This window comes from Anolis sagrei, chromosome 4 (genome assembly GCF_037176765.1).
Source record: "Anolis sagrei isolate rAnoSag1 chromosome 4, rAnoSag1.mat, whole genome shotgun sequence".
NCBI classification, from domain to species: Eukaryota; Metazoa; Chordata; class Lepidosauria; order Squamata; family Dactyloidae; genus Anolis; species Anolis sagrei.
In genome coordinates, this window is record NC_090024.1 from 55,652,982 (window position 1) to 55,680,714 (window position 27,733).

General features: G+C 36.8%; 1 protein-coding gene across 2 annotated transcripts; it reads left to right on the forward strand.

Annotated features, from left to right (window-relative positions):
* Positions 1 to 1,870: 1,870 nt before the first annotated feature.
* On the forward strand, positions 1,871 to 25,999 carry LOC132774786 (desmocollin-1-like). Of its 2 annotated transcripts, none has more exons than XM_060775212.2 (16): positions 1,871 to 2,195; positions 5,320 to 5,404; positions 6,614 to 6,816; positions 7,652 to 7,777; positions 9,729 to 9,884; positions 12,025 to 12,169; positions 14,154 to 14,329; positions 14,655 to 14,789; positions 16,356 to 16,541; positions 18,081 to 18,340; positions 18,443 to 18,582; positions 19,815 to 20,027; positions 20,134 to 20,394; positions 22,099 to 22,226; positions 23,343 to 23,582; positions 25,049 to 25,999. In XM_060775212.2, the coding sequence occupies exons 1-16, from the start codon at positions 2,109 to 2,111 to the stop codon at positions 25,277 to 25,279; spliced, it is 2,772 nt and encodes a 923-aa protein (XP_060631195.2). In that variant the 5' UTR covers positions 1,871 to 2,108; the 3' UTR covers positions 25,280 to 25,999. The 2 variants fall into 2 exon arrangements, with proteins under 2 accessions (XP_060631195.2, XP_060631196.2); XM_060775213.2 differs by having other exon boundaries at positions 22,102 to 22,226.
* Positions 26,000 to 27,733: the final 1,734 nt, after the last annotated feature.

The window sequence follows — 27,733 nt, forward strand, 5'->3', positions numbered from 1 at the left end:
GCTATTTAACATATACATGAAACCACTGGGGGAATAGATCCTTGAGGAACAGTGCAAGCCAATAGACAGGCCAATGGCCATAGGCTGGATGTACTCTGCCATATGATGCAGTTTCAGAAGGCATTGAACTAGATTATATGAGTATACACTACCATATAATCCAGTTCAAAGCAGTCAATCTGCATTCTGAAACTGCAGAATGTGGCAGTGTAGATCCAGCCACAGAGGAGTCCTCAGCACCACCCTTTTTGAGTTTGTCCTCCCGGGAAGTAATGGCAGTCCTGTAAAATAGTGCCTTCAATTCCCATTTCAGCAAGGTGGCCCAAAGTAATATGTATTGGAATTGAAAACTGCTGAAAGGTACAGTATAACCCAAAGGAACATGCTTCACCTATCCAGTTCCTGTGTAGGTATCCATCAAGGTGACCAAAGTTGTCCCACAACCAAATTGAAATAGACCTAGATCTGTTTAATCCAAAAATTCCTGGTGTTTGGGGGACATAACATGCTCAAATCCTTTGCCCAAGAATGGAAGCTTAGACAACTCCCATTTTGGGGCAAAGGCTGATATTTGCCTGTTATTTAGGAGTTCGGGGATGCCCTTTTTAATACAGGGCTTACATCTTTTAGGCAAGTTGGAATTCTGCCTTTTTCTAAGGTGGCACCTTTTCCTTAATCTTCAAATTCATTCCAGATAGGTTCTGTGTAGTAGGGCTTTTTAATGAAAAAAAAAAAAAACCCTGTCATTTTTGAGTCTACACCACAGGTGGAAGTTGTGTGGTGACCACAATGTTGCTGTATTCTTAATCTGCTGCTTTTATAATTAAAAGAAGCTTAAAATGGTGAACAGTGTTAAAAACAATACAATGTACAATTTAAAACTTAAGGCATATAAAAAACTACAACACAATTAAACCTAGGACTATTAAAAATGGAAAAAAATAGTTAAAAGCATTAAAACCGTGAAACCCTATTAAAATGCATAAAACAACACTGGTTCAGTTTTAAAACATTCCTCTTTAAAAGCCTGCCTGAATTGAAAGGTTTTAGCTTGCCACCAGAAGGAAAGAGGGAGGGGTCATTCTTGCTTCCCTAGCAAGAGAGTTCCAGAGAAGTGCAAGATGTTGAAGCGGAAGTTTCATCATTACCTTTGGCTTTGCTGGTTACTTCCAATGGCCACTGCAGTCCAACAGCATCTAGTAGGCTGCCCACAACCCACCCGGGCTATGTAGACTTTATAAATAAGCACATTTTGGCTGGTGCATTTTTCTGTTTCACAAAACACAAACCTGTTCCTAAACTGTGTGGTTTTTTGTATACAAAGTTGATTTAGTCTGCACCCTTTTTTGAGTGGTACAAATCACATATTTCTGCAATAATAAATGAAAGCACAAATAAAATCTGACTGAGTAGCTTCTTCACATGTCCCAGAAAAACATCACTAATCAAGAAATATCTGGTAATCCAAAGTAATGAGAAGGAACACCAGATTAAGGAAAGTTGTGGAGTCTGTTTTATGTATGGGAGTTGTTTTAGTTTCATTTACTGTAATAAGCTAGACAATCAAGGAGGCAAGGAATAGGCAGGGTGGCATGGCTAGAGGCAGAGGCCTTCAACAGGTAGAGAAGAACAGGTTGGCCTCAGCTGGAGGCTCATTCCTCTGGTATTTCTTATTGCTAGTTTGGTGGGATTCTATGAAACCAAAAACAATTCATCCTAAGTGTCTGAGGAGTGAAGGGGAAGCCTTAGGGCCCAATTTGTCCATCCTCTTCCTCCCCCCAGCATTTCAGTAGGGGAGGGGAACACTGAAATGAGAAAAAGCACGTTCCACAAGTCCCTTTCAGGACAAGCCCTATTAAATTTGGCAGGAGAGCTGAATTAACAACCAGCTTTTTACCTTAGTTAGTCAAAGCAAAAAAGAGACAAGGAAGAAGAAAGTTGCATTCACTTTCTGCATCACGTATTTGCATCACTATCTGTTGCTGTTGCTTTGGTGGCCTGAGCATCCTTTTTTCTCATTCCAGCCTCTATCACTTGGAGACCATCACTAGACATAAAAGTGTGGTGTCTGATCATCCCTAAGCTGTTTGGATTCTAGAGCTTTGGAAATGGTGTCACTAGCTGCGGCAAGATGTAACCATGCTGGTACCATGCTGGGAAGACTTGTCTGGATTCTGCTTCTCTTTGGCCTGCTGGTGAGTAGAAAAGAAACAAAATGGGCTGGTCAGTAGTAGCATGTTGCCATAAAAGAAATAGTTAAAATAGGTTTTTTTTAAAAGGAGGCATAATTATTCTCACTGAAAGACAGGACATGGATAGAAGTGATATTGGGGTATGATCGAATTAGAAATTGCTAACAGTAAGACCATCTGCTGTATTTTATGGAGGTAATATAATTCAAAATGTATTCTATTGCATAATAAAGAACATTTCATATCTCTGATAATTTTCAGTGTTGAATATGAGAGTTTTTCAAAGCATGAAGTGCACTGCTTATAGCATTTTCAATACGTGATTCTTCATTATCAAGTGCAGTTAAATACATTTAATTAAATACCAATGTAGCTACATAAAATGCATTATAAAGATTTCTAAATATGTTTTAAATGTGCACTAATGTATTGTTCTGGTATCAGGCAACTCTTAGAGTCAACATAGGAGAGATTCTGAAACAGATCTATATGTAAAATGTTTAGGCTTATATAACATTTCAGATTAAAAAAAGAGTAAGTCGTGTTTTTAGTCAATGTCCACAGGAGTTAATTTGTTGGAAAGGCATATGAATCATAGTAATTATAGGAATCAAAACTGCCAGGTCCTACCATTGCATTTAGGAATTTTCAGGAAGTTTCTTACATCTCAACTGATCCTAAAACAGATTATCTGTTTTTAAAAATGCATTATTTATTATTACTGGTCAGTGAGAATTTTGCTTTGCTAATTTGATGGATTTCCCTTCTCTGTGCTCCCCAAACCCAGATGCAGTTAATATGCAAAGTGTGATGCAGGATGACATGTAATTGACACAATTTGAAATGTGGGAGTTGGTATACAAAGTCTCTGATTGTACTGGAAGCTGTCAGAAAAGATTCTGGGATAATCAAATGGGAATGAATTCCAGGACTGTCCGGCCTTTTAACTCAGGCCCATCTAGACTGCCATTGGATTCTCCCTTCTTGTTTCTCATAGGTTCTTCGTTTTTCATGCTTATAATGACAGGCACAATATGTTAGAAATAGCAGGAACAAGTGAATTTGACTGGTGCAAATGGGGAGAATTTTGTTAGTTTTGTTTTGAAGCATTTACCCAGATCAACACAATTCCTCAAGCTGAAGACTGAAAGAACTAGAGGTTACAAACAACTGAATGAAGGAGAAAGCAAAACTGCTGTGGTTCCACCATCCATATCCTCAGCTTATTACTAAAACAAATAACTTCAGTTGGTCCATTTTATCAAATTTCATTGGCTCATTTCACGAAACTGGCATTTTCAATGTATACAGATTTTAAAGATATTTAAAAATAAGAGTTGTAATGTTCCAGGGCATAGAGACAGGCTGTAATTTTAGTATGGAAAATTTGGGATCACATGGATGATAACCTATTTTCCCTTATTAATTGCACATTTTGATGAACTTGATGGCAATAAAAAGTGGAGTTAAAGAAAAACAAGCTAGTGAATCAAATGACACATCTCTTTCCCTAGTAGCTCATAATAACTAGGAAAGCACGGTCCATGTTTCCCTACCATGTAACTATGCCAAGGCAGATGGGGACCCTGATAAAACAGTCCACTTTGTGGCCTTCTGCCAGTTATCAGGTACAGGAACACCACAAGTAATTATGTGCTCTACTTGTGTGATGCTTTCTGCATATAGACAGTAGCTTCTAGGATGCATGGACCAATTATCCTCTTTGTTGACAGAACTCCTCTGTCAATCGTAGATTGCAGTCTCCTCCCAATTCAACCTCCTGTCAATGAAGTAGGATTCCATTCATATTTCTCTTATATTTGAATTTATATTGTGTTCTTACATAATTTTATGGTGAAGTGTTTTAACTGTGTTTGGCCCTACCTTGAATCATGAGGAGAGGTGGGTAACAAATAAAACTGCCTACTACTGCTGCTACTACACTAGCCAACACACATTTTGGTGCCCAAATGTTAGAACTGTTTCCAGGTGTATCTGACAAGCTGATTCAAAAATTTTCCCTATCAGCTTTAGTTTTTGAGATACAGAACATATGCCATATTAAATCATGATGACCATAACTAGGAAACTGGAGCTGATGTAGTCTATCCAATGCAAATTTTGTAAACAGGACCCCAAATGACCTCTGAAACGAGGTCTAAAAATCAAGATACCAAGAATATTTTTATTGGGCTCTATTATTAGTGATATCACTAAATATATTTCCTGGCTCAGAAATCTATAAATCTCTCAAATATAAGGCCAGTATTATGGCCTCAGACACTCAGATTAGAATCTAAAGTGGAGAAGAATTTAGCTTTTTCCCCTCCCTGCCCTTTCCCTACACATTTCTTTACCTTCCTTGGTTGTAATGATGGATTACAGAGAATATTTTGAAGCCTGGCTCATAGCTTCGGTGTATGTCAGCCCCAGAAAAAAAGAGAGAAAGGCATCAATGGAAAAGGAAGTCAGAAAACTGGTGGGTATATCAGGTTTATAGAGAAGGAAGAGACCATTGGGCCATTCCCACTACACAGCTGTGGCATTATGATTCCTCTTTAACTGGGATGTTTGCATCATATGAAATTCTGGAATTTGCAGTTTGGGAGGCACTAGAGCTCTCCGGCTAAGAATTCTAAATGCTTCTGCCAATTCCAGGATTCTTTAGGATGTTGCCATTCTACAGAATTAAAGAGGAATCACGCTTAAGACAGCTTGAAAGGGGCCACAATTCTCACTTCTTTTCTTTCCTCATTCTTTTTATATACAAGTTGAGTGTTCCTTATCCAAAAATCTTGCAAGTTAAGCATTTGGATAAGGGATACTTTGCCTGGATTTCAAAGTTGCTAGAGATACATTAAAACAGTGGAAATTTGGCTTTTGCACTCTACAAAGGAAGTGTACCGCAAAGGAATTTACTAGATTAAGAATTTTGTGACATGAATACAACACACCACAATAAATACACCACAGACAACGATGCTGATTTCTTTTGTTTACAAACTACATTAATATATTTTCAAACTAAATTAAGAACCACTAACTGCAAGTTATGACTTAGAAGTATTTAGTTATTTTCCATTTAAAAAGTAAATATGTTTAAAATTTTGGACTTTCTCCTTTATAGCTATTGAGTGGATTTTGTGAAGCTTGCAAGAAAATTACTTTTAATGTTCCTCATAAACTTGAGGCTGGAATGTTTATTGGCAGAGGTGAGAAAATCTAACAATACTTTATATTTACATTTATTATTATAGACAAGAATAATCAGATAATCTCTCTTTTTTCTATTAAAAATCTAGGAAAAATAGTGTATGTGCATTTTATTTCTCCAGAAAATCTTGCAGGCCACACTATACAGTATAGTTGCCAGTGCACTATTCTTTGTTTCCAAATGTCCTTCAAAACCTTCTAAAGGGTGTCTTTCTCTTACTATGGTGAGACCAGACATGTCCCAGGGCAATTTTAGGCCTATGAGATGTCTGCCTTCCTTTTTTAGGAACCAACTGGAAGTTACCATTAGTTTTAAAAAGACCTCCACTAGACCTAAAATGTCCCAAAATCTCACTAGATGGCATTCTGGGAGCTAGTAACCCTGGACCCATGAGGGTCCCAAGAAGAGCTTGGGGGTGGCAACATATGGCCCATGTGCTAGACTTTGCCTACCCCTGTGCTAAGATGATGATAACCAGGAAGCTTTGCTAGTCCATTGGAACTCTGATCCATGGAGCAATTCTAAGTGAAGTAATTATGTTCCCATTTCCAAAATGTTCCCCAGCAATACTAAGGAATGGTTCCATTAGAATGTCAGTCCTGCTTCATTACAATCACCACAGGAGGAGATAAACATGTATACCAGTTCTCAGTTGAGGTAGATATGGGCTAGAATTCCATTTGTGTCTTATGTGGCTGTAAACAAGCAGTTTGATGTTTTTGTCCAATACACACATCTGCATTCCATTCAAAGTCATGGAAGTGGAGTTGTGCATGAAAATGTGCACCCCCTCCACCTGTGCATATACACCTGCTTCTGCTGAGACTGATGGCACTACTCCTTCAGTGATAGAGTCATTTTCAAATTTGATCAGGCAATGCTGCCATTAATCACATGTAGAACAACCACACACACAATTCTGCATGTAGTAACTTATTCAACAGCAAAGCAGACTCTTGGCCAAAATAGTAAGGGTTGAAATGACCACCAGACTGTCCCATTTGCAGGGCTACCTGCATATGTGCCCAGATTTTGGACCTATATATTGTGGGAATGTGCTTTTCACCAGTGGAACTGGTCTTTATCTCGTGAATTAGAATTACCTTTTGGGACACTAAGTATAGATTAAGACCCTTTAGAATTTTGTTTTCTAAAATGCATTTTCTTGAGTTTTGACTAGCCTTTGAAATCTTACTTTCTCTTACAGTAAACATGAAACTGTGTTTCCAGCATTCTGGAGTTCTTAGCTCAAACAATCCCAGTTTTACAGTTCTAAATGACAGTTTGTTGTATACCACAACTGCTATGTCCTTGTCTTCCCATGAAAACACCATTGCCTTATCCTTTAAAGGCATTGATGAAAATGAACCAAGGATGATATATGTTAATTTGCAAACATATCCAGGAAAGGTAAATATATGTTGTCGTTGTTGTTGTTGCTGCTGCAGTTGCTGTTGTTTGCTTTCAATAATTTCTGACCTTTGATGACCTATGATGGGGTTTTCTTGTTGAAACTAATGTAGGGTTTTCTTGGAAAAAGTAGTTCAGAACAATTTAGCTTTACTGAGAGACTTGCCTGGTTATTTTTCATAACCAAGTGAGAATTTAAACCGAGGTTTCCAGAATCACGGCCCAACACTCAAACACTATGGTGACTGCTTTGAGTGTATAAAGAAATACTTTTCAATTTCAATAGAGTACAGACCCTCTTTTTTAAAAGGAGGTACATTCCCCATCCCTTGCAATCTATTAAAATGCAAAGGAAACTAGTTCCAACTCCCTTCCAAAAAATATTTCCTACCCATATATTTTTCCATTACTTTTCCTCTTTGTTTTTTCTTCTTGTTTTTCTAGCACTGTTGGTTTGATTTACATGACTTTTGCATAAGATTAGAAGCTGGGCAGATATGGTTAGCAACTTCCCTATAGTTCTGTTAAATATTCCCATGAACTAATATATCAAATACAATTCTAACTGAGGCAGTTAATAATTCTAATACACCCAAATGGGGCTAGAATTTAGCGGGTAAAGTACCAGAAAAAAAACAATGCAACTGTTTCACAATATTGCATATTATAATTATGTGAGAAGCCAGGAAGTCTTATTAACTATTAATGTGATTATAAAATTTGGGACTCAAGAGGGATTTTAAAATAGGAGAAAGTGATTATCAAAATGTATGCCCAGCACAAGCCACATTCTTTCCATTGATGTTTATTTAAATTATCATATTCTGTCTTTCAGGCAGCAAGGGATAATGCACGACATATACGAGAGACTGTTGTTAGTCGAACCAAACGAAGATGGGCTCCTGTCCCAACTATCATAATGGAAAACTCACTGGGACCATTCCCAATGCAAATTCAACAGGTATATTTTAAGTATTCCCCATAACTTGACTTTTCAAATGAACTTGACATTTCTCTTGCACAGAATAATATGTTTCTGAGCATGGATGTACTTTTGAAATTCAGGGGGAAATTCTAACAAAATATTATGAAACAATGTGATTTGTAAATTAAATACTGATGAAATCAGTTGAACTTTTGTCAAACAATATCTTTCCATGGAAGAACTTCCAAGGAGAGAAGTTGTGTAGTGCTGAGCAATTTTATGTTTATTATAAGCTGATGGTGCAGCAGGTTAAACTGCTGAGCTGCTGAACTAGATGACTAAAAGGTTGGTGGTTCGAATCCAGGGAGTGGGGTGAGTTCCCGCTGTTAGGCCCAGCTTCTGCCAACTTATCAATTAGAAAACATGCAAATGTGAGATCAATAGGTACCGCCTTGGTGGGAAGGTAACGGTGTTCCATGCAGTCATACTGACCACATGAACTTGGAGTTGTCTATGGACAACGCCGGCTCTTTGGCTTAGAAATGAAGATGAGCACCACCACCTCCCCCCACCCCCCAAGTCGGACATGACTAGACTTAATGTCAGGGGAAACCTTTACCTTTACCGTTTTAGCAAGAGCACTCCCATTAATAAAAACAAAAATTATCAAAAACAGCCTTTAAATAATTGCTCCTGTATTTTGTGCTATATTGTGCTTCTTCTCAGCTTTTGAAAGGAAATTAGGAGAGGTCATTTTATCATAATCCTAGAAATTAGAATAGCCATCTGTAAGTTACTGTTCCTCCCGGTAACTTCCTTTGCAATGATGAGATTGCTCTGTTATATCACTGTTGCAGACAGAAACGTTGCTGCAGTTTAGTACTGGGGGTGCCATTTTATCTTTGCTCATACTTACAAAATTGGAATAGATATCTGAAGAGTGAAAAACTTCACACTGGAAATTGAACCCCATTTAAAGGTTACTCCTTTCACCCCGAAGCAGACCTTGGGAAAGTTAGCTTTATGGACTCACCCTTCAGAATCTCCAACACTTAGATTTATAGGCCTTGCAGAGTGCCTTTTCCTGCCTCTCCCAGAAAGTACTGCATATACTTATATATAAGTCATAAGTTATATATAAGAAATTTTAGTCAAAGATTGTCAGCCTCTTGAAATATCTTGGAATTTTTCATTTTCTGTGAAATAGTCCTTGATTTATCCACGTCATATCAAAATCCATAATTTTTATTCCAAAATCTGCTCTTAACTTATACACAACCCCTGTATAAGTCAACCTTGACATATACACCATTACATACAGTAACCTAAAGCACATATACACTTATATCAGGTGGGAATCTCATAAAAACTTTGACATTTACTGCCTGTTCACTACATTTCCTAAGTGCAATTTGAAAGTAAGACAGACAACCTCAGAAGGCAGTGAGTTTTTCTTTGCTTTAAGTATCTAAGCAGAGACTGGACAGCATTCTGTTGCTCCATTTTGTGAACATGTGTGCCTTGAATATACTTCTATCATGGTGACTCTACAATTTTGTTAAGTGGACCAAGAACACCACATAAATGTTCTAAAGTACAATGAATGTCAGTGGCCACTATTGGTATGGTGATGTCTCCATGTGATAAGGATTTGTGAAGTTAGTGACAGCTTGTGGCTTCATCTTGTTCACCAAATACTCTGGATGACTCCTTAGATATATCCTTTAAAATTCAGAGTAACTCTCAGAGCAGATTTGGTGTCCCACAGACATGGGAGCCATTAGCAACTCTTGGTTGTTGGTCTTCTTTGGATCCCTTTAATCATGAAAACATTGTGAGAGCCATAACGTATGATAATGTCTGAATTGACCTGTACATGCATCTCTTGTACCTAATAAAATTCCTAATGGACACTGAATAATGAAGGAAAAGAGAAGATGTTTGTTAACAATTATTTTCACTGTTTCATTATCAATGGCATTTACAGTTATCTTCTGACATGGCCCAAAAGTATAACATTAAATATTCCATAACTGGTCCTGGTGTTGACCAAGTACCACTACATTACTTCTACATTGAGGAAGACACTGGAAACCTCTTTGTTACCTGCCCCATAGACCGAGAGGAATATCCAGAATTTCAGGTATGACTTTCAAGCTTCTGTATGAATTGACTGGTGAAAAAAACCTCATCAAATGCATCTTTGGGGTTTATTTTTCTATTCTTTTACTATTTTACAAAATATTCTATTCTATTCCATTTTAAATTTTACAAAAATAGCCATATGGGCATGCCAGCCATCTATTGCAAATGATTTTTTTTTCATCTTCAGATTCTTTTTATGTACTCTGAGACAAGGTAATAAACAGGGATGGTGGTTCTAACAAGTGAATTCATTTTTTTTATTTATCGTGTCAGGAGCAAAACAAAACAGTTGCATTGCATTAAAAACAAACAAACAAACAAAACACAAAGTTTGCAAACTTGATATTCTTGATGTCCTTTAATCAGTAGCTGGCCACTTGGAGTGCCTCTGGTGTTGCTGCAAGAATGTTCTCTATTGTGCATGTGGCAGGGCACAGGTTGCATTGCAATAGGTGGTCTGTGGTTTGCTCTTCACCACACTCACATGTCATGGATTCCACTTTGTAGCCCCATTTCTTAAGGTTGGCTCTGCATCTCATGGTGCCAGAGCACAGTCTGTTCAGTGCCTTCCAAGTCGCCCAGTTTTCTTTGTGCCCAGGAGGGTGTCTCTCATTTGGTATCAGCCATTGATTGAGGTTCTGGGTTTGAGCCTGCCACTTTTGGACTCTTGCTTGCTGAGGTGTTCCAGCAAGTGTCTCTGTAGATCTTAGAATTCTTAGGTGAATTCGTGACACTTATTAATTAAAACTGTGAATAGTTAAGAGTTGTAGATCTGGTAAATGCAACACAAGCATGAAATGATGGGAATTGTATTTGCTGCTGAACTCATTCTGTTTTCTCATGTTTAGAGGGAGCCATCCTCAATTCATTCTACCCCTATTTATTTCATGTGCTTCTAGTACTATGTTTCTCTTATTGTGAGAAAGAGAATGAGGGAAAAGAGTGAAGAGAGACTGAAATGGAGAGAGTAAGAAGATGATTTTTGAGGGTGTAAGGGGAGAATGCATACTCTCCAACATTTCAAAAATGGAAGCTGACAGATATGTGGCCAAACACATTAGAGTGTGAGCAAGATGGCAAAGTTCTTAAATTATATTAAAAGGAAGAAGCTAGGAGATACTAAGTTCTTGTGGGTTTTTTCGGGCTATATGGCTCTGAGGATGCTTGCCATAGATGCAGGCGAAACGTCAGGAGAAATGCCTCTAGAACATGGCCATATAGCCCAAAAAAAACCCACAAGAACTTAGTGATTCCAGCCATGAAAGCCTTTGACAAAGCTAGGAGATGTTGCATCTCTTTCCTTCTTCTTGTTTCCCCTCTGCTGGGTTAACTGAGTTTAAACTATTTTTGCAGTTCCTAGTAACTGAAATAAGCAGAGAAGGAAAGGAAAAGAAGGAGAAGGAAACAGAAACTGGGACATTTTAAAAGCAGCTGAAAATGTGCAATGACAGATTAACCAGGATTGTCTCTGCTTAATTGGGATAGTTAGAGGCTATGAGACTGGAACAGTAGGACAATAATTTTTCTCTATTTAGACAGGAAAATCCCGAGGCTCCTGTTGGGAGGAGTGCTCCATTAGGCAGATGGTGTAGATGTCTCGCCCTTTACCATTGTTTATCATGTATTTCTTGCTCCATGCCTGTTTATACCTGGCATTCTCTTGCTTTCATAAAAGCTGGAATGTTAGGGGGGAGGGATTAGTCTTTTCCTGCTTTTTCTTGATCCTCTCCAGCTTTAAACAACAAGAAGTAATTGTGATTTTGAAAGGTACACTTTGTAATGCAGTTTCCCTCAGATAGGCAGGCAGAATGTGGCAAATGGACAGGAAAGGGAGAGTGTGAGCCACACTTTTACCTATTGTAGAACCTACCCCCCACATCAGACACACTGGGTCTGGATATAATGTTTCTTTTATCTTTCTTACTATGTAAGTGGAACATGAATACTATTTTAACTCTGTCCTTCCCTATTGTAGTAGTCCTGTACTAGTGTGGAAAAGTTAATTTTGTTGAGAGCTTCTGTCTGCATGCTAGGGAAATCTGCAATATAAGAAAATAACTTTCCCATTCTCTTTCCACCATCCTTTAGGAATTAAGGAATTAAAAATAAAACTGTTACTTTAATTCTCTTTTATGCAGCTGATTTGTTATGCAGTGACTTCAGATGGATATACACCAGAAGTACCACTTGTGCATATTATCAGAATAGAGGATGATAATGATAATGCCCCGGAGTTTGACCATGATATTTATACTTTCCGTGTTCTTGAAAACAGTAGAATTGGTAATTAAATCTCTTTTTAAATAACTATTTTGAGAATAATTCAAAAATGCTATGTACAATGATTATTAGGATGTTTGTATCAATAAAACTGACCTATGTGTTGATATCAAGGAATGCACATGCAAAACATCCTAATTAGCATATCCTGAAATTAAGGTAAAAATATCCACATAACTAAATTCAGGACTCACCAATTTTATTAGGCGGCATTTTTCTCCTGTGACTCTCCAGAAACCACAAAGAATGCAAAAAATAAAATACCAACAAAACCAAATTATTTTTTAGTTATGATTTTTTACATTAAGGAGTATTCTGCTATATATTTGAAAAGGCGAATCAAGACTGCTGAAGGTTTATAGGAGCAGCAATTTACCCTTGTTATGCCAGAAAAGGATACAGCTCAACTGGAGGAATTTGTAATCCAAAAACTACTGGTCTGGATCCTCTGAAAATTGTCTTTTTAGTTGTGATAGGGGGCATTGTTCATAAGCGCAAAAAATAAGTTTAAAGTTTTCTTCCAAGTAGTGCTCCTTTAGTAACTATTTCCATGCTGCTTTATAAATTTAACTGAGATTATCAAAATAATCTGAAGAGGGAATGAATTGAAGGGAACTGAAGGGAATTTTCCAGTGTACTTATCTTCTTTGCTTATATTGTTTGCGTCAAAATGTTGATAATGGTAGCAGCAGCAAGAACACCACAAACAGTAACATATATGTCATATTATCAGTAGGGTAATTTCAGGGGATGGGAGTACTGAAGACAAAGAAGAAGAGAAGATGATGAGAGGTTAAAAACTATAAAATGAAATTAAATGCCTCTGCAAAAAAAAATTGTGGTTCCACTGGCAATTGGTGCTCTGATAGCAATTACTAATTAACTAAGAAAACATTGGTTTGAAATAGATGGGATCACAATGGCACAAAAGTGATACTATTTGGAACATACTTCATTGTTCATTTGATTCCTAGATTATATGGAAGAATTTGAAGAATTGATCATTCAAATTCTCAAACACCTGTAAAGTGTGGAATCAAGATGATGGTTACAATTATGATAATGTTTTGTTTCCTTATTATTGTTGTTTACTCAAAGTGGTTTCCTGTCCTAGCAGGAAATTACAATGAGAATTGTTGCTTTAATTGCAAGTTAATGTCCACATTCTGAAGGCAACTCCCTGTTCACAAATAATGTGTGTGCACACATATGTACATGCTTGATACTATATTTCTCTCTTTTTAGAATTATATTAATATAATAATACAGTAACAACAACAACTATGTGCATCTATTGCTATGACGGTTGTCAAGCTTCACTGAGTTAAATGGGAACTCCATTGATGCCAGACCTCTGAAGGAATGGGGCCCAGTATTGCTCGTGCTCCTGTTCAACTCAAAATATTTATGACAGATCCAGTGAACTTTTACTGTCACTTGAAAACAATATGCATAGATTGAAGATACGATGGATGGAAATCTCCCATTCATATACAAAGCCATGAATATTCAGAAAGAAAGTTACCTATTTTGGCATCTATGCATGATTCAAGAAATTGTGTTTTGCTTGACAACTTCTTGGTATTTGAAACTTTTTTTCAGAGAAAGGGAAAGAAAGTGAATATAGTTCAGCTCTCAGATCTATATTTCAATGTTTTGCTTTTAATGTGATGGGAACACACACACATGCTTTCCCCAAGCAATGTGTAGTTAGAGATCCTCAGTGTATCTTTTGGTTTATTTGAAATAAGTTGTAACTAAGTCAATATTTGATTGTACTATCAAATTAGAAAAAAGCAATGAGCATCTTCTCTCTTAATCTCATTAGTCATATGTCAAGGAATTTTGCATTTCTCCATAAATGTCTTAATATTAAGGGGAAAAAAAATCTAAAATAGACCTGCACTTAGATATTTAACATTTAATAGCATTTTGTAAACTTTCTTATGAAAGAAAGGAATTCAAACTTAATGCCTTGCACATGCAGGAACACTAGTTGGACAAGTGACTGCAACAGACAAGGATGAACCAGACACCTTACATACCAAACTGAAATACCGAATTTTGTCCCAGCACCTTCTAAGTCCTCAGACCTCTGCCCTATTTGCCATACATCCAGACACAGGGTGTATCACTGTAGCATCACCACATCTGGACAGAGAGGTAATTCTTCTGTAAATCTAGCAGGTATTGGCATGTACATACTCTATAAATTGTTGCAAATGTTGGCATTGTTTCAGTTATCAAAATGCATTATGGTAGAATGTATGCTATAAATTATCTGTCTGAAATAATAAGCATATCTTTAGTTTGGCATCTTGATCTTTAGTATCTAGTATTTATTGGCATATTTTAAAGGTTTTATTCAGTTCTATTGTTCCTGTTCTATTCCCGCAATCTCTGGTGTTACTTTATATATATAAAAAAACCCACAGTGTTAACCAGAATAGGACAATGGTGTCTTTATTATAATCTGAATTTTCTACAGACAACATCTGAATATTTACTACAAGTAGAAGCAAGAGACATGGGCGGCCAGGATTTTGGATTGTGCACTACAGCAAAAGTGCTAATAGTGATTGGAGATGTAAATGACAATCCTCCACAATTACAACAAACCATGGTATGTCTGTCTCTACTAACATGTATTAGAGTTTTCAAAAATATATTTTAATGCAGTTATGGTAAATGTTACACTAAGTGAGAATATAACATATTTCACATTCTAACTATATCAACAGTATATTATTTCAGATTTGAATGGAATGAGTGCCAATATTATTATCCATATCTATTATTTATCATTTTGTATTTCTTACTTAGTTTTATTATATCTTATTAGTTTTTCTGTATAAACCACAGACTCTCAGTCCCTGGAATGTGATATTTCAGAGGTACAGGCATGCTATTTTCTTGCAACAGCAGCAAGAGGCTGGTGGTATATATTGTTATGTGTCTTCAAGGCACTTCCGACTTATAGATACTCCAAGGCAGTGGTTCTCAACCTGTGGGTTCCCAGGTGTTTTGGCCTACAACTCCCAGAAATCCCAGCTGGTTTACCAGCTGTTAGAATTTCTGGGAGTTGAAGGCCAAAACATCTGGGAACCCACAGATTAATAACCACTGCTCGAAGGCAAATCAATCACAAGCTTTTTCTTGAGAAGATTAGTTCAGAAAGGGTTTGCTATTCTCTTCTTCTGAGACTGTGATTTACCCAAGGTTACCCAGTGGATTTCATGACTAAATGGTGATTTCAACCCTTTTCTCCAGACTATGCCATAAAATATCTGTCCATATGATTTTATGGGCCATTTCCTTTTTGTCAAATAGAGACATCAAAATAACAGCAAACCAGAAGTGCAAACAAGTCCATATCAAAAATGATTATCCAAAGATTAATTGGCCCATAAGGTCTCTTCCAACTCTATAATTCTATGAGTACACATAGCATGGAATAGTGTTTCTTTCTTGTAATGAACCAATTGCATCCAACCTGTAATACTATGTAGCAAAATCTTGAATATGTTATTTCCTGTTTAATTGTGCAGTACTTACTTTGAAAGTAGTTTTGATGCTCCAGAAATGTCATTTTTGTGGCTTCCACAAAATATGTGGAATTGGTTGAGACTCTGTGAGATATTCATTGAAAAACTATAGCAAAATGTGCTGCAGGATGTCCTGCAAAAACAAGTTTTTGCAGTTAAATAAACCTTTCCCGTGTTTTTATGATAGAACCAATCAGAAAAGGACTTTTATAACCCAGGAACAAAAAATTGTCTTCGTGTAATCAGTTTAAGTCTAATAGCCCCATGTTTTCATATGTGATGCAACTTAGCTTCTTTACCATTGTGTTGTTGAAAGCTTTCGTGGCCAGAATCCCTGGGTTGCTGTAAGTTTTTCGGGCTGTATGGCCATGTTCTAGAAGGATTTTCTCCTGACATTTCGCCACTATCTATGGCAGGCATCCTCAGAGGTTGTGAGATCACAATTTGAGGATGCCTGCCATAGATGATGGTGAAACATCTGGAGAGAATGCTTCTGGATCATGGCCATACACCCTGAAAAACTTACATCAACCCTTTACCATTGTTTTATATAATTTTAAATTTCCACTGGCCCATTGCTTCTTTTTTTTCCAGTAATGTCTGAAATGTTCCTACACTAACACTAAAAAACTTGTTTATTTCAGTATGAAGTGTCTCTGCTTGAAAACACAGTAAATGCAGAACTGTTATGCATCCCTGTGTCAGACAGTGATGAACCTGGGACACCTTCATGGTTGGCTTCATTCACTATCATAAAGGGAAATGAAGACAACAGTTTTGCTATTAATGTTGATGAAGAGAGAAATGTTGGATGTTTAGTTGTTTTAAAGGTAAGTGTAATTGAGAAAGACCATAGCTCTTAGAGCTGTTATATTACTAAATGCCATCACTGTGTTCTCCGGGAATTAATACAGAAACCCACCCAACTCATACATTTTCAGCTGGTGTAGAAATTTCCCTTTTGTTTATGTGATCTGGAAAAAGTAAAGAGAGGGAGGAAAAATGGAGAAACTCAGAAAAAGTTTCAAAATGTCTGTGAATACAGGTTTTTCCCAATGTTTGAAGGCAATAGTAGCATTTTAAAGCTTATTACATTAGTCATTTGCTTCAGATTCTTGTATTCAAAAATTGACTGAGTTATGCTCACAAACACTCTGAATCCTGATGCTGTTATCTCATCCTTACATATTTTTCTTTAATAATGTAATTTCCATTGCGTTTTTTCCTTCACTACAAGTACCTTCTAAATCATGATTACTTTCCATTTCATCTTTGTAATGTAGCCAAAATAATGCCATTACATCATGTGTGGGCCAAGGGAAGTATAAGGGCTCTTCCCTCCATCCCTGTTGCCACTACCCTGGCATCAGAGAGAGAGAGAGAGAGAGGTGAAGAGATATGGATAGTTCAAGCATGCCTAGGCCCAGAAGCAGATGAAGATCCTCCCTCCATCCCAATGGCCACTGCCCTGGCAGTTGGGGGACAGAAGAGACAAATTCTGCTCGGCTTCCACACCCTTTTTGTTTTGTATCATGTCTTAACTGGATTGTAAATCTAAAAGGCAAGGAACAGCTTTGTTGTTTGGTTTTTTTACTTGTACCATGTACAGTGATGGTGCTACATAAATAATTAGAAAACAGACGAGGAAATGAAGCTGTGTTTTTGGGGAATCCTATCTTCTCCATCTAAGTGGAGAGGTAGTCTGAGGGCCCTTCCACACCGCCCTTTATTCCAGGATCTGATCCCAGATTATCTGCTTTAAACTGGGATATATCATTCCCCACTGCCAGATAATCTGGGATAATCAAGGAACAGATCCTGGGATAAAGGGCCAGTGTGGAAGAGCTAACCAAACTAACCCCACACCATACTTCCAATGAAATGGAGTTACTCATTCCCATTCTAACTGCTTAGAGAACCATAGTGAGAAAGGGAATCAGTAACAGATTATTTCCGTCATTCAATTCAGAATTTTATTTTATTTATTGTGTCAGAAGCAAGTTGAGGGTACAGTTAAAATGCATTTAAAACACAAATAAAGGTTAAAACTTGGCATTATGCTACAAGTTCTTTGACCAGAAGCTGGCCACTTGGAATGCCTCTGGTGTCGCTGTGAGAAGGTCCTCCATTGTGCATGTGGTAGGGCTTAGGTTGCATTGCAGTAGGTGGTCTGTGGTTTGCTCTTCTTCACACTTGCATGCCATGGATTCCACTTTGTAGTGCTTAAGGATCTTAAGGTTAGCTCTGCATCTTGTGGTGCCTACAACAACACTAGGAGAAGCACAGGTGAACTCAATCCACTGCTCTGTGTTGTGTGGCAAGCACTTAGATCTTGTTTTTATTTTAATAAAAAACATGTTTATTTCCAGGGACTAGACTATGAAAAAGCCAAGGAAAGAAGATTAGAAATTGTTGTGAATAATGAAGCACCTTATGCACCTGCACCAAATGCAAGGGCCATTTCAAAAAGTATGGTCACTGTTGTGGTCAATATTAAGGACCAGGATGAGGGACCAGTATTTGAGCCCTGTGAATACAATTTATACATAAAAGAAGGTTTGCCAAGTGGAACAGTGGTTGGAAACTACAAAGCAAAGGACCCAGAAACCGGAAGTAGTGAAGGCCTAAGGTACAATCTTATTTTGGTGCCGATTCATTTTATAAAATGTGGGTCACATTGGGAAACAATTATAATGTTTTAATGCTATCATAATACATTGCCATTTCACAGCTACAGACTAATAAGTGACCCATGCAACTGGATTATCATTGATCGCAGAGGAGATCTAACACTTACTAAAGTTTTAGACAGAGATGTACCAGACAACAAACAAAATCGATGCAATGTTACAGTCTCTGCTACTGATCAAAGTAAGTACTAAATGCTCTTTGGAACTGCTCTGTATTCAACAAAATACTGCTCTAATTTTCAGCAGTATTTTGTTGAAATCTTCTCTTTATACTCAAGCTTTAAAAGTATTTAGATCCCATGTGAACAATAATGGGGAAACTGTTAGCCTTAAAGCTTCGGATGTCAATTCCTGAAGGAGAAACTGTCATAGTTAAAGATCAAAAGTTATCAGAGACTGCACTCTGAAACATTTAGAGAATCAAAGTTTTCCCACTGCTGTACAAGAATGGTTTTGTAACATAAATCCGGTAGCACCATTTATTTATGTTTTATGTTTTTTAACTGTTTTAATATTGTTGTTCTTTTTAACTTTTGTAAATTAATGTTTTAGCTTAATTTTTTTAAAAAATATTGTGAGCTAAGTTGAATCCTACCTTGGGGAAAAGATAGGATAAAAAAAATCAATCAATCCACATATAGTATTTTGGCAGATTCATGAAAGGAAGCAGATATATTGAAAAGTCACTGTTTTACTTTTCCTTGTGTTTCCAAATTTGTTGTTGTGTCAATGTCAACCAGTGTCAATTTTGTAAAACTTAAGTCATTATCCAGTTATGTATGCCTGGAGCTCACTGCATACTGGAGATTCCATGTAGATGAGTACATTATCCCATTCAGTTAGTGAAGACCCCAAAGATATTTCAACAAACTCCTTATTCTTTGAATCCATTCCCCCTTTTTTCTTATTTGGTGTTATGGTAAAACATAAAATCTGAGTATTAAGGTTGAGCTTTCCTTAAGTCTAAGATTCCCTTCACTGAAATTCCAAAATCCAAAATGTTCCAAATGACAGGCTGCATACACAATTTTTTTTTCGTGTACAAAATTATTTGAAGTACTATATAAATTTTCCTTCATGGTATGTATATATGGCATAGATGAAACATATATGAATTTTGTGTTCAGAGTTGTGTTTCATCTCCAAGCTATTTTGGAATACCTGGATGCAAACAGAGGTATGCCAAAATCAGAAAAACTGAATTCCAAAACACTTCTGGTCCCAAGCATTTTGGAAAAGGGATACTAAACTTGTATAATATTCCTCATATTTTAAATACTTTTGGCTACACAACTATTGTATAGCTTAGCTATATGTTTGCCTGGAAAAGGTAAAGTCAGGCTGTCTTTGGAATCTGCTCTGTGAATACTATTTAGTAACGATATTGAACTATAAGAAATTTTGATTTCTCAGGTGGTAAATCAGGTATTGGTGAAATTATGATGACACTAATAGATGAGAATGACAATTACCCTGTGGTTACCAGAAAAAATTACACCATGTGCAAGAACAAAAAACCAGTTTGTGTTACAGCCGTTGATAAAGACATACCTCCCAACACTACACCCTTCCACTTTGAAATAGAAATGCCAACAGACTCAACATGGAAAATAACACCACATGAAGGTACACAATGGTTTTGAATATCTCACTCTTTGAAAAATAAGCTTAACTAAGGCAGCAGTAATGTAAAAAAAAAATGATTACTGGATTTTGATTATTTGTTCTACAGATGCATCAGCTTTGATTTTACCAGTGGCAGACATGGACTATGGCCATTATCCAATTCTCCTCAGAATATATGATAATGGAGGTTCAAGTGGAACAAGTGAAATACTGATACACTATTGTGACTGTGTCATTCCAAGTGAATGCCTAATGGCTGCAGTTCCTCCCCTGAATGCCGCTGTAGATTCATCTTATGCAGAATATAGTACATCTTTTGTTCCTTGGGGTGCTGTTTCGACAGTATTTGGATCAGCATTACTGATGTGTAAGTATTAGGGCTGGGCAGTTTCGTTTCGTTAATTCGTAATTCCTTAAAAATTCGTATTTTTTTTATAACGAAGCGATAACGAACCATTCTGGAGCAACTTAAAAACGAAATGAATTTTTAAATTCGTTTCGTAAATGCTTCGGATTCGTTATGTATTCGTTTCGTTATCGTTTCGTTATTATTTCCGCATGTCTGGGGCAAGTTTTATAGTTGTTTTTTGTTTAATTAGTGAAAAAAAATTATAATATCACACCAACAGTCAACAACAGAGGGAGAGGGAAGCTTCAGAAGTTTCCCCTGTCCCATTTGGAGGTTTTTTAGCATATTGCGCGGTCGCGTCCGCCATTAACGAATCGATTCGTTATTGTTTCGTATCTGTTTCGTTAATGTTTCGTAATTTTTTTTTACATTTACGAAATTTCGTAAATATCGAACTTTTTAAAAGAAAAATTTCGGAATTCTTTTAAATATCGAAACGCAAACCCCCCCCAAAAAACGAATCGATTTTAGAAACAAATTTTTCCGTTGTTACCCAGGCCTAGTAAGTATATATGTGTCTTATGGTGTACATTTAAAATTAAATTTAAACCTATATTTTCATTACTTATAATTTAGTAGAGATGTTTTTATTTTCTCCATATATTTGTAAGATAGCATTTTTTTGGTGTCAGGAGTGACTTGTGAAACTGCAAGTTGCTTCTGGTGTGAGAGAATTGGAAGTCTGCAAAGACATTGCCCAGGGGACGCCCGGAAATTTTGGTGTTTTACCATCCATGTGGGAGGCTTCTCTCATGTTTCCGCATGGGGAGCTGGTGCTGACAGCGGGAGCTCATCTGCGCTCTCCCTGGATTTGAACCTCCGACCTGTTGGTCTTCAGTTAAACAAGGGTTTAACCCACTGCGCCACCGGGGGCTCCAGATAGTTGATTAAAAAGAACACTAGTAATACCAGTTCAAAACATTTTGCTGCTTCAATGAATGGACAAAACATTGCCCCAACTAACCATAGTCCCAGCTCTCTTTAAAAAAACAAACAAACCAGTATATAGACCTTGATCTCAGGGAGAAGTATGCTAGTAGTCATACTTACATTGAAGGGTGCTTCTACAGTATAGAATTAATGCAGTTTGACACAATTTCTAAGGCTCAATGCTATGGAATCATGGGAGTTGTAGTTTGGTGGAAGAGTAGCATTCTTTGGAAGATATGGCTAAAGGTTTTACAAAACTACAGCTCTCATGATTCCATAACATTGGCCCATCACATGAACAGTGGTATCAAACTGCATTCATTCTCCAGTCTAGATGGACCCATACATGTTGGTTTTCTTTGTACATAGTTTTTCTTCCTGGAAATAAAGGACAGAAAAAATACTCTGAATTCTAAAAATTCACTCAAATCCTTTTGTTAATTATGACTTCTAACCTTTGCTTCAACCTTTTATAAAAAGGGACACAGACTCATTTCAATATTATTGCTTTTATTGCTTTTGTGATGTCTTATACTGTTTAATGTTTTTTAATCTATTATGTTTTATGTATACTGATTTGTTGGAAACTGCCTTGAGTCACCAATTGGCTGAGAAAGGCGGTATACAAATACAGTAAATAAATAAATAAATATTAAATAAATTGAGATATCCTATTAAGGCTTTTGAAACATGCAAATGTAAATGTCTGTTTTTGTACATTTTCTCTTCTAGTAGGTATGGGTGCACCAGTTGGTTATTGGTATCGCAAAAGAGGTTCCACACCTCATGAAGTTGCTGATGATGTAGCTTTTCCTAACTTAATTACATCAAATACTGAGGCACCAGGAGATGGACTGACGGTAAGTGCTTTTGCCTGACTAATTTACCTACCTTTTGCTAGTAAAACTAACTGTCATTAGTATACAAAGAAAACGAAAAAGGAAGGTAAGTTATACCCTTGCAATCATACTATGGAACACTTTAATGGATAATGGTGAAGGCTCATTACAATTTTTCAGTGCACTTTTATTGGAATGTATAAATGCTGCTCTTGTTTTTTGTGGGTTAAGAGTATGATGGGATAGATCAATGTGTGGATCTTATTAAATTCCATACTGAATATCAGGTGAGTGGCCATACTTTAAAATATTACCTTTGGGTTGTTGTAGGTTTTTCAGGCTGTATGGTCATGTTCTAGAAGCAAACTTTGCTCTAGAACATGGCCATACAGCCTGAAAGACCTACAAGAACCTAGTGATTCTGACCATGAAAGCCTTTGACAATACAATATTACCTTTGTTTGGATATTAACCATCAGAATCTTTTGGTAATTGCGGCTACTGCTATGAGTTCTGCTGCAGTTCAAGCTCAGCCAATGTAACTTGTCAAAGAACAACTTCTTGACAAAGAGTTTTGAACAATAACCTGATGCTGCATTATATGATGGCTGCAGATGAAGCCTATAGATGCTGCTTTATGGCTACATAGTGTTAGAGATCCATGAATCCCATTGCAGATAGAGTATTTTTTTATTTTTATTCTTTTCTCCTCCAATATTGAGAGATGCGGATGGGAATGAAAAAATCAGAGTTGTTGTTTTTGGTAAAGTGAAATAGACTTGCTTTGATATGATCTAGGTATCCATGGTAAAATTGGATCATAATGAAGTTATTTTGGAATACAGCTTTCAGAATCTGCTAGCCAGCATGACTGGTGGCCATATTGGTTAGGCGATCCTGAGAGTTATAGTTCAAGAAAGTAATTTCCAAGTTCTGAATATACTCTGTCGATTGATCTGTCTTCAAAATGGCTCAGACTGAGTTATTATCACCATGATGTTTTGTCATTCAGAAAAGCTGGCTATCTCCTATCTCCCCAAGTCCCTTCAGGGAGATTGTGCGAAATACACATTATTATTATTATTATCATCATCATCATCATCATCATCATCATCATCATCATCTTTCCCCTTTCAGGATGTGAATATATTTCCTGTGAAAACTGTGAGTGGATCTATGAGCACAGTTCTTGAAAGAAATGAGAAGGGAGAAAGTGTGGCAATGGTGAAGGGAGAAAGAGGTTCCACGGCAGAATTAGTCAAAGGGGGAAAATGCCACATGTCTGGATCTCTGCGACAAATTGCACTACCACTGAGGAATTCATATAAAGATATCTGTGCAGAATGGCAGGATTTCACCAATCCTCACTTATCTGAAGTAAGTGTTCTAATATTGATTCCCTCCAGTTTTTTCTCAGAATCAAGATTTAATCAAATAGCAGTGTAGTGATATTATTTATTTAGAGTTGGTTTACACTGAAGCCTTATCCCAGGGCTGATTTGGTGTGGCATAGCGTGAATTGACACAGGGAAGTTTTACACAACTACCTGCCTGGGTGCTGTGAGGCAGGGGGGAGTCCTTACTGTTCAGAAGTTCACTGTCATTGGGTGACCAACTTTACCATCATCTCTGATTCTGCTTCTTGCTGTGGTCTCTGGAAGTGACATGGGTCCTGCTGGTTGCTTGTCACCTGGTGTGATGTCAGACCCCAGGTGCCAGAATGATGAATGGAGGAAGAGAAGAGGAGGAATCATCCCCCTTCCCCCTCTCCCTTCTCTGATCAACTTCTCATTCTGCACAGCACCAACCCTCCATATTCACTTGGGGAAACAAGATGTCTCTGAAAGTGAAAAACTTTGAATAAATAAATAACTATGAGAACACTTCTCTTAAGAATGTCTAGCTTTTCCAGCACTGTTCTGTAATCAGCTTCTGCTGAAAACTTACCACAGAACTTCAGTAGAGATTCCTAGAGAGGTGTTTTCTCTAGAAATCTCTAGGTTGGAAAGAGTTGACCATAAAATCATACTTAAAGACCAGGGGCACATCTACACTGACCACCTAGGTCAGTTTGGAAGCAATTTCCATAAACTGGTTTCATTGTGCAGATGATTAGATAGCACTGAGGCCAGGAAGGTGATTACATGAACCACAGAAGGTGGCCTTTATTGTTATAGGTTTATAGGAAAATGTAGGTTTTCCCTGCATTTCAATGCAGCCAGCACTCTGGGGAATATATATATCCATACTAGGTAGCCCTGCCCTTGGAGTGTTTTTTTTTTTTTGGCAGACCCTTGTGTTCCAAATTCTACAAAATGATCCATAGCAGGTGGCTACCTATAAATTACTTTGAATTCTTTGGAGCCAATTTCACTGTATGATAAAGTCCACATTTGGGGTTTGCATTAAGGGATTAATCCAGACTTTCCAGCAATTTCATGTAATGTATTTTACTGGTCTTTGTTTGCACTGCATTGTACATTTTGTGGCTGCCAAATCAACGCTGGTGTCATACTGGTCAATGTAAATGTTCCCATAGAGAATCCTAGAAATACTCCATGAATAATCAAATCTATAAAAGTCAAACTTGCAAAGTTGGATGGAGGACTATAATCAGGATCCCTACTTTACTTTACTCAAATGAACAGTACCTTGGTCTTCTAGACAAAGTATACTATAGAATTGTGCAGGAGGTCCTAGAGATGCCTAAATAAATGTTAGGGGTGCTAGGTCCTTCTGTGTGATTATCTAAATTCTTTTACTGAGAATTATTTTAATGCCATTTAGTTTAGATGCAGCTAAAAAAAAAACAAACAGTTAATGTGGATTTCCTTTCTCTGCAGATGGTGTATCTTTGTGGACAGGATGAAGAGGGTAAGCATGTTGAAGAATATCTACTTCCATATACCTATGAAGGAAAAGAGTCACCAGTTGGCTCCCTAAGTTCTTGTACTGGTGAGTCAGAAGAAGAAGAACTTGATTTTTTGAATGAGCCAGAGCCTCCATTTAGGACATTAGCAGAAACCTTTGCAACTTCATTGGGAAGTACTCCTGATCAAACAGCATTGAAATGAATGGATTCTCCTCTGTGGTTTTTATGCATCTGTGAAGGATTTGGGCAGGAAAATCTTTCTGTGGCTTTTGCTTCTTCACTTTTGCTATTTTTTTCTTTTAAAAAGATATTTAAGTAAATTGGAATATTTTTAAAAGTCATTATTATATATTTAAAACAATTTATTTAAAAACTAAAATCTTCTACGGAATTTTACCAAATATATTTTAATCTTATATGGATAAGATTGTTCCATTCAATGGGTGCTTATCTTTGAAATACGATTAAAAAAATTAAGTCTCATAATTCCAAAAAAAACCAAAAAACAAAATCCTGTTATGTAAGGACTTTGATTTTAGTCTTTATGCAGCTAATATATATGCAGCTAAACTCAGGTCAGTATATTATTGGACCAAGACTTTATTTGCTGGTATAGTCTGACAACATTGGACTACAAATCTGCAAAACTGGAGGCCCCAGTGACGCAATGGTTAAACCCCTGTAACAGCAGGACTGCTGACTGAGAGGTTAGTGGTTCAAATCTGGGGAGAGCGGGTTGAGCTCCCTCTGTCAGCTCCAGCTCCCCATGCGGGGACATGAGTGATGCCTCCCACAAGGACAGTAAAAAATCAAACATCTGGGTGTCTCCTGGGCAATGGCTTTGCAGACGGCCAATTCTCTCACACCAGAAGCGACTTGCAGTTTCTCAATTCGCTACTGACATGAAAAAAACAAAACAAAACTGGTTTAACTAGTAGGTCATATACAGTAATAGTGGTAATGAGATGAGAAAGGTTTAGTTGTGCCTTATATTCCCTTTGACCATTTTCATGCCTTGTGAAAGTGCCTATTGACAAAGGTATGGAGCCACAATAGATAAGAACACAGACATTAAGACTATAAGTCTGAATATTTCTTACCATTAATTTAACTAGTGTTCATGGGAGCTATAGTCCAACAAGACCAGGGACATGAGAGAAGCCTCTCACAAGGATGGTAAAACATCAAACATCCTGGCATTCCCTGGGCAACGTCCTTGCAGACGGCCAATTATCTCACACCAGAAGTGAATTACAGTTTCTCAAGTCACTTCTGATACTTTAGGAAACTTACTGAATGATGACCCCACCTATTTATTTTTCAATCAAGTTGTGATTTATATTGAACGTTTATTTTATTTTGTGAATTAATACATTTTATGCTGTAAAACTGCTTTGTTGTGTTATTAGATATATAAATCTTAACTGTATTGTTAATAATAGTAATAATAGTAATATTATTAGTAATAGTAAAAGGCAAAGATGACTGGATTGTAGAAAGTATTATTTAATTTAGCCTCTTTGAAAAGAAAAACAACTCTGATGAACTGATATATGTATATTAAAATTCTTATAGCCAGTACATAATTAAATAAGCTCAGGTCCAATTGCAATGTATAATTAATATTTATATGTATATAACTGAACACAGTTATAATATTTAGAATGTACAGTGTTAACTATGACAATATTAAATTATTAAAAATAAAAAAAAACCTGTTTCAGAGCCACTGAAACAAACATAAATACGACTAATTTATCTTTGAAGCAGACTACAGATGTGTCCAGATTACTTGCATGGAAACTGGCTTCCCTGGTCATTTTATGTAATTCCTCCTGCAGCAAAATAAAATAAATGCATAAAATAGATAAATTAATGTGGCCTCATGCCATGAAAGCACCTGAAGTTAAGTAAATGCATGCTGCCAAATCTTGCGAAAACTGATTAATTCAGGAACAAATGAACATTGTTTTTATATATAAGAATGGATTTTTCTTATTTTGCATGGTAAACACGCTGGCATTAAGGGACTTTAAAGGGATTCTTTTTTGTGAACCTATGATAGCTGTCACAATCATATGGTCAATTTACGATGTTTGTTTCATGTGAATGTTTCATCCTATCCCTATTGTGTGAGTGCTTGAATGTAGCACTTAGAAAGGTAGTAAGTGTTCTGCTTACACCCCACTTATCTTAATAACAAGCTGGTGACCAGTATATAATAATGGGATTGAAAATAATATGGAGCACAACAGAACTGCTGCAGGTGTGGATTACAGGGCACCTACATTGGCACAATCTGACTATTGTAACTATATATTCAATATGTAAGACAAACTTGTAAATGTGCTTAAGTGGTTCACTGTGATAGGAAAAAGAGTGTGCTATAAAATTATGGTGCTAGTTTTTAGGGTCTTAAAAATAAGATCAATGGAGTTAATAACAAGCATTTAAATTATTGTATATAATTATGATGACAACAAAGGACCAGCTGTGTGTCATTTCTTTAGTGGCATAACCATCAGTAAATGAAGAACTAAGGCTCCATCTACACTACTATATAAAAATTATCTGTTTTGAACTGGATTATATTAGTCTACACTGCCATGTAATCCAGTTCAAAACAGGTAATCTGGATTTTATGTGGCAGTGTAGA

Bases quoted from the DNA above. Each gene is read 5' to 3' on its own strand.
- LOC132774786 (XM_060775212.2), top strand. From the start codon at position 2,109: ATGGTGTCACTAGCTGCGGCAAGATGTAACCATGCTGGTACCATGCTG. The intron at 5,405-6,613 runs GTGAGAAAATCT...TTTCTCTTACAG, and splicing joins TGGAATGTTTATTGGCAGAG to TAAACATGAAACTGTGTTTC. The intron at 7,778-9,728 runs GTATATTTTAAG...TGGCATTTACAG, and splicing joins TCCCAATGCAAATTCAACAG to TTATCTTCTGACATGGCCCA.